The sequence below is a fragment of the Erinaceus europaeus genome, chromosome 2 (genome assembly GCF_950295315.1).
Source record: "Erinaceus europaeus chromosome 2, mEriEur2.1, whole genome shotgun sequence".
NCBI classification, from domain to species: Eukaryota; Metazoa; Chordata; class Mammalia; order Eulipotyphla; family Erinaceidae; genus Erinaceus; species Erinaceus europaeus.
In genome coordinates, this window is record NC_080163.1 from 182,080,807 (window position 1) to 182,087,959 (window position 7,153).

The 7,153-nt window shown below is 41.2% G+C and overlaps 1 protein-coding gene across 1 annotated transcript in view; it reads left to right on the forward strand.

Annotated features, from left to right (window-relative positions):
• Positions 1-7,153, forward strand: part of CEBPG (CCAAT enhancer binding protein gamma) — a 13,398-nt gene extending 6,245 nt beyond the window's left edge. Inside the window, exon 2 of the mRNA XM_007539473.3 lies at positions 3,738-7,153. Within this exon, the coding sequence (XP_007539535.1) occupies positions 3,833-4,285 (453 nt within the window). The 5' untranslated portion in view covers positions 3,738-3,832 and the 3' untranslated portion in view covers positions 4,286-7,153. The remainder of the gene's footprint in view (positions 1-3,737) is intronic.

Consider the following 7,153-nt stretch of genomic DNA (forward strand, 5'->3'; position numbering starts at 1 on the left):
TAAGAACTACATTCTTTGCTTTTCTTTGGTTGGGGAACTTTTTTTTTTTTTTTTTAACATACTTAGGTTTTTTAAAAAAAAAATTTTTTTATTACCTCCAAGTTTCCCTCTCATACATCTTTACCAGTATGATGATTACTCTTTTTCAGACTAAAGGGCTCATTTTCAAAATCTTGCCTACTGTGTTCCGTATAATACCTGGGCAAGATGAGTCAGACAAAACAGAACAAAACACCTTTTCCCTGTTGCTATTTCTTCAGGTACAAAACCAGCCGTGAAGGTCACTGAATCTGGAGCTTGTCATAAACTTTTTCTTTTCTTCAGTTGATAGGTTTGTAATACACTGAGCCAGGGGCATCTTATCATGCTCCATCCTCATTCACACTGGGAAATCTAGGCCCACAGGAGGGGAGGGGTATGTCCATGGTGACAGCAGAGCCAAGGCAAGAGCTGCCCTGCTTCCTTCCTGGTCTGGACTTCTTTGAGTCATTGCTAATTCTGAGTTGAGTGTAGTAGTTAGCTTTAAAGACTAAACACGTAACTGAGATGAACCATAATCATGATTAGTAAGAGACTAGGAGAGGTGTTAGAGAAATTGTTTTTGCTTTGCCACTGCTGGGGCTTCACCATCCTAGAGTGACCTTTCCGGATAAGAAAGAGAGGTAGAGAGGGAAGACACCACAGCACAGACACCCCCCCCCCATGTGGTGAGGGCATGTTCTTGGCAAAGCAGGTGCCCTCTCAGGTAATCTAAACAATTTTTTAAATTATAATTTTAATTTTTTAAATTATTTCACTTTTAAAAATTTTATTAGTGATTTAATACTGATTTATAAACTTATAGCAGGTATTATTCTACACCACTCCCCCACCAGAGTTCTGTGTCCCCCATCCTTCCATTGAAAGAGACAACAGTTCTCTCAAGGTTGCAGATATGGGTTAACTATTATTTCTACAACTGTCTGTCTATATTTTTATATATTTGCCCATGTTTTTCCCCATGGTCCTGTCTTCTCTCCCTTTCCAAGTCACATGTACACCTATTAATATTTCCGAATGTCCTTCCTTTTTCCTCTTCTCTCTCCGGTTTGATGGGGTTGGAGTTCAGAGCACTGTGGTCATCGTCCCCCTATCACTTCTCTCCCACTGGGAGTACGGACCAAAACTCTTTTGAGGGTGCAGAAGGTGGGAGGTCTGGCTTCTCTGCTGGACAGAGGCATCAGCAGGTCAATCCATACTCTCAGCCTTAAACAGGGTTTTTAAAAATCATGTCAAACACATATACTTTACATCAAATAGATCAGCAGTAGCACAGATGGCTCGTGACACTACTAGTTTGGTAAGGATGGCTCAAATCAGTACCGCACAGCCACTTTTTAATCAGAAGAAAAACTGAGCAGAGTATGTGTTTTTGCAACATAATTTAGTAAGAGAAGTTGTGTGTTGTATGCTTTAAAGCCAGCTAGCCCAGCCAGCAAGAGCCTTACGAATTTTAACAACAGTTGTGACCTATTCCTTACAGAAGACAGATCTGGATATGTGCCTGTGTATGCAGATACAAGATATATAGATATAGAAGATGAATCATGGTTTAGATGGAAGCTCTTCCATCCTGCCTCAGTCCTGGAGTCGAGAACAGATTATTCAGTTGCTCAGGACTGGCTGTGTGGCTTTAAGAACAAAGTAATGATATATGGAGACTTCAAAATCTGTTAGAAAACCGGATTTACACAGCAATGTCAGGCTGAAGGTGCAAATCTCTAAGCTTTTCTTAACTATATGTAGACTCACTTGAGGCATTTCATAATTCTGATGGCAAGTTTCTTCCTACTGATGCAGTAAAGTTAGCAGAGCTGTGAAAAGAGAAGAAAAGCAGAGAGAGAACGAGAACCAACAGGATAGTTTTATGACTGGTAACAACTGCTTTTTAAATTCCCCAAAGTTCGGTGACTTCCTGGTCAACATGGTTTTACTCAGCTCAGTCATTTTTATCTTAAAGTGACCATATGCGATAGGATATGCTTTTGCCTTTTTTTTTTTTTTTCCCCCTTTCACCTTCACTAGGGTTTCTCTCTGTGGACTTTTTTTTTAGATGAAAGACAGAGACAGAGCTAAAGGGAGAAAGGAAAAGCACCACAGTACTGAAGCATGGCAAAGTAGGCCCACTATGCAGGTGAGCTGTCTTTGCTGGCCCTGCATTTGTCGTTCTTGAGTCAATTGTAGTGCCCAACTGTGGCTGAATTGATAGTGACCTACATATGACTAGTTCCTGGAAATGACTTCTCAGGTAGCACTGGGGCAATGGCATCTCCCCGGCGTTTCCTCAGCTGCGTGAGGCGGCTACAGACAGGCTTCTTGTCGGGCTTGCCTTCCAGAATGCTTGCTTCCTTGGGTGCATCATTAGAGCTTTCATTTCATTTTTTTTTTTGTTTCTTCAGGGTGACTCTTTTAAAGTATTTCATTTTACTATTTGTTCATTTGTTTTCTTTTAAAATTTTTTAAAAAAATATTTACTTACTCCCTTTTGTTGCCCTTGATTTATTGTTGTAGTTATTATTGTTGTTGTTATTGATGTCATCATTGTTGGATAGGTCAGAGAGAATGGAGAGAGGAAGGGAAGACAGGGGGAGAGAAAGATAGACACCTGCAGACCTGCTTCACTGCCTGTGAAGCGACTCCTCCCCTGCAGGTGGGGAGCCAGGGGCTCGAACCGGGATCCTTAAGCCGGTCCTTGCGCTTTGAGCCACCTGTGCTTAACCCACTGCGCTACCGCCCGACTCCCCTATTTGTTCATTTTTAATGAGAGGGAGAGGGAGAGGGAGAGAGAGAGAGAGAGAGACTGGAGCACTGCTCAGCTCTGGCATATGGTGGTGCTGGGGATTGAACCTGGGCCCTCAGAGCCTCAGGCATGAAAGTTTTGTAGGACCATTATGCTGCTTCCCCAGCACAGATTGACTGTTTTTAGATGTGTTTAACTATATTAAGAAAAAGAAGCAGCATGACAGGATGGAGAAGCAAATTGGGTGTTAGCACTCTTAAAGTCAAGAAACTGACAGAAAATCTCTGTAAAGTGCTATTATTTGAGGGGACACACACACACACACACACACACACACACACTCTCTCTCTCGCGCGCGCACGAAAATTCCCACCTTTTCAGAATATCCCTTAGAGACATGTTCTGGGAGAAACGTCCAGTCCTTGATGACTCACTCAGCAAAACACACTAGGCAAGTGCTATGTGGCATCACCATACAGTTTTCTTGAAGCAGTAGTGGAAACTGGGCACGCGGCTCCAGCATCTTATTTTGACTCGAACCCACAATTGAACCCCCTCCCCCATTGCAGGTGTCTGCTCTATTATAATTGAACTCAGCTTTTCCGTGTTTAACTCAAACATCTCAGATTTCTCCCTGGCAGATTGCCACGCACTTAGTCCACATGTGCCGCCTAATTGGCGGGCTTTCTTTTGTTTCTCTCCCCATTCTTGATAGCAGTCACAGATGGGAAGTCCCTGCAGGGGTTCAGGTGGGCTGGATTTGGCCTGCTGGTGCCCTGTACTAATTTACCGCCCTGGATTAAGTGATTCAGACTTCTGAGACACTGGCATAGTTGGCAGTTGCTGTAGACTTGTCTTCAGCATAATCAGTGCCGGGCTGCCGATGGGAGTATGCATGTTTAAGTCTCATTTGGTCTTGTCATTTCAAGTATTGTAATGCAGCTTGTCTTTGATCTAGGTACATGTGAAGACTTCTTGGCAGTTCACGTGGAAACTGTTGATCACCTTGCCCTCATTTCTGCCTCTTCTGTGTTGGCAAGGGAGCGTGCCCAAATGAGCAAGGCACCACAGCAGAACAGTACTCCGGGAGTGAACGGAATAAGCGTTATCCATACTCAGGCTCATGCCAGCGGCTTGCAGCAGGTTCCTCAGCTGGTGCCTGCTGGCCCTGGGGGAGGCGGCAAAGCTGTGCCTCCAAGCAAGCAAAGCAAAAAGAATTCCCCTATGGATCGAAACAGTGACGAGTACCGGCAGCGCAGAGAAAGGAACAACATGGCTGTGAAAAAGAGCCGGTTGAAAAGCAAACAGAAAGCGCAGGATACACTGCAAAGAGTGAATCAGCTCAAAGAAGAGAACGAACGATTGGAAGCCAAAATTAAATTGCTGACTAAAGAATTGAGTGTACTGAAAGACTTGTTTCTTGAGCATGCACACAACCTTGCAGACAACGTGCAGCCCAGCAACACTGAAAATACTACAGCCAGTTCTGAGAATGCAGGGCAGTAGACCTCACCCCTTCCAAAACTTCAAAAACTCGTGGCTTGAACCTTAAAGGTGTGACTTCCGATACCACTCATATCAGCAGCTGAGCAGTGTCTTGTTTTATGATTCAGAGATCTGTTGGAAATTGCTCTTTAGGACCCAGCACTGAAGAGTTGATTAGCTCCAAAAGATTGGCCTTGTAATGTGAATGTCTGGTTTAAAATTATATCAATTTTTCTGGAGGTTAAAACAAAAACCCACAAGTTTTAAACATGATAAAAAACAAAACCAAAACACCATAGACCTGATATTCTTAATAAATTTTGACTTCCCAAGAAGCACTTCTGTTTTAGGTTGACAAAAATAACGGAACTGTCAGATCATGTAGGATCCTGGTTTCTCAATCATGGTTAGTTGAGTTTAGACAAACTAGAAACCGTCCATGCTGATACGTTAATGATGTTTTAAAAATTCCTAGGACCATAGGAACCAATCGATCACCCTGTAATTTGGAAGGATTTTTACATAGAGCACACACCTGTTTTTACATAATTAGTACTATTTTTTTCCCCATGCACTAGTTTTTGAATAGTGATGGTGAGGTTAAATAAAGAAACCCTATTACATTTTAAAGGCAGCATGCAGATAATTAGCTTGAAAACAAGGCTAGAATTGAGAAAGCCAATTTTTTTTTTTTAAATGAAAGTAAGGCATATTAAAGTTAACACTAATACGATACCTTTTGGGTATTGGATTGGTATTTGTTTGTTTGTCTGTTTCCTAATGGAAAAAAGAATCTAAAAAAGACACCTTGGGGTACAGTAAACTCATAGTTGCTAGTAAAGTAAGACTGTATTGTTTTGACAGCTGAGTTAACTGACCAATGTCTTCACAGTTTGATCCCACAAGCGATCAGGATTTGCGATACTCACCTGTTAGTTTCTGTTGCTCAGATATCTGCTTTGGGGCCATGCCTTTTAAAGGTAAACTTTTCATGCGATGAATGATTTTGGCATTTGATCTAAAGTAGGAAAATGTATCAACTCTGTACCCAAAATGACTAAGAAAACTTGAAAGTATAAGGTTTTCACCTTTAATTTATTTCCCATAACTACATCCCTTTTGAATTTTTTTTTTTTTTTTTTTGGTGGCATTTCTTTTTCTTGTTAGTGGGCTGTCCTTTCAGACGTCTACTGTTCATTCATTTGTATGCTTTTGTGTCTCATAAATTATTGTGGAAAGAAAATACTCAGGATATCAATCGAGACTTTTTTGTTGAAAACAACAACAACGGCAATCACTAAAGTTGGGAATCTAGAGTATGGCTCATTACCAGTATTGGTAGTTTTGATTGCCTTTGTTGATTTTTTTTTTCCCCCAGCACAATTCTAGCTCAAATTTGTAGGCTTTTGTGCATTTTCCTTTTTTGTGTGCCCAGACTACGCTACAAGAGACCATGCTACAACTGATCAAAAAGTTGGGAGGTGGTCCTCGTTGACTAAATTGCTGTTTCATCCTAGGACCTGGGGCCGTACAACCAGTGGTTACATTGAGGGCAGGTCAAGATGACAGCACTCTGCATCTCAGCAGAGCCATCATTAAGGCCAGGAGTACCATCTGCATGTTTTGTGAATGCCACTGCCCCAGAAGGGTTAAGTTTCTGCAGAGCCCAGGAGGCAGGATAGAAACCTTTTAGGGTCTAATACCAGTTTACTTTGTATTATCGATTTGCTCATAAAGCTTGATAGATGTTTTGAATAACTAAGACGCATCCACAGAAGCCTACTGAATCTTTAATAGCTGATTGATGTTCCGTAATTAATTTTATTGGAGATGCAGTTAGAGCACTTGAATCTCTAAGCACCTCTAATAAGTGTTAGACACTTCAATCTGGGATTACAAAAGAAAAAAACTCACCAGAAATTGATGTCCCCATTGGATTTATGGTTAAAAATCACATGAATTTACTGAACTATCTTGTAGAAGAAGCTATAGGGAAATCATGAGGGCTGTGTGTTTTCAACATTTCAATCTATTCAAGCGTCCCTCTCACCTATGCAAATGAAGGCATTAACACAAGCAGTCATTAATGCATAGGGCAAAAATGTTAACCGTTGTCTTGACTGTCTTAGTGAAGTGTTTTGGGGATAAAGTTTTTCATCTGACAGTTTGACCAGTTTAAAATGGCGGCTAAAACTATGTGTGGGGAATGGGTAAGAGGAGAACTTTGGGAATTGTAAATTGACTGTTGTCAACTTTTGGTCTCTGTGTTGCATATGACTGATGAGGATCTGGTCTGCCTTTGCCAGCAGGTCCAGTGGCTGAGGAATTAAGACTTCCTTCTAACTTTTTAGCTGTCTCCGTCTTGCACGATGAGTGCTTTCTCTCTGGTCAAGGCGGCCACTGATGACAGGAGTGCAGCTGGTACACTGCCTGGCCCTCATTCGCTGGGACGTGAGCTCAGAGACTTGGGACATTTTTCCTGAGAAGTAGGAAGACTTTCATGAAATGTGACCAGGTTTTTGAAGTTCAAAACACGAGTGTGAAAATGTCAAATGATGTACATTTTAATATTTGGTATTTAAAGAAAGGAAATTGTAGCAGCTTTTCACGTTTCCCCATGGGAGGGCTTGAGACCTTGTAACTGAATAATCCAGTTAGAATTCAGTGCTTTTTGATGCCTTAGAAATAGATTTTCTTTGTTGTCTGACAAAAGCTAGGAAGGAGAAAGTCCATTCTATAGCTGTTAGATCTGCCTCTCAGGAAAAAGTACTTACCTTGTTCTTTCCGTTCCTAGCTTCCCTCAGTTTGTGAGATTACTCTATTTTTTTAATATAATTTTATTTCTTTCAATGAATTTGAAATAAAAAACAAAACAAAACTTTGGAATAA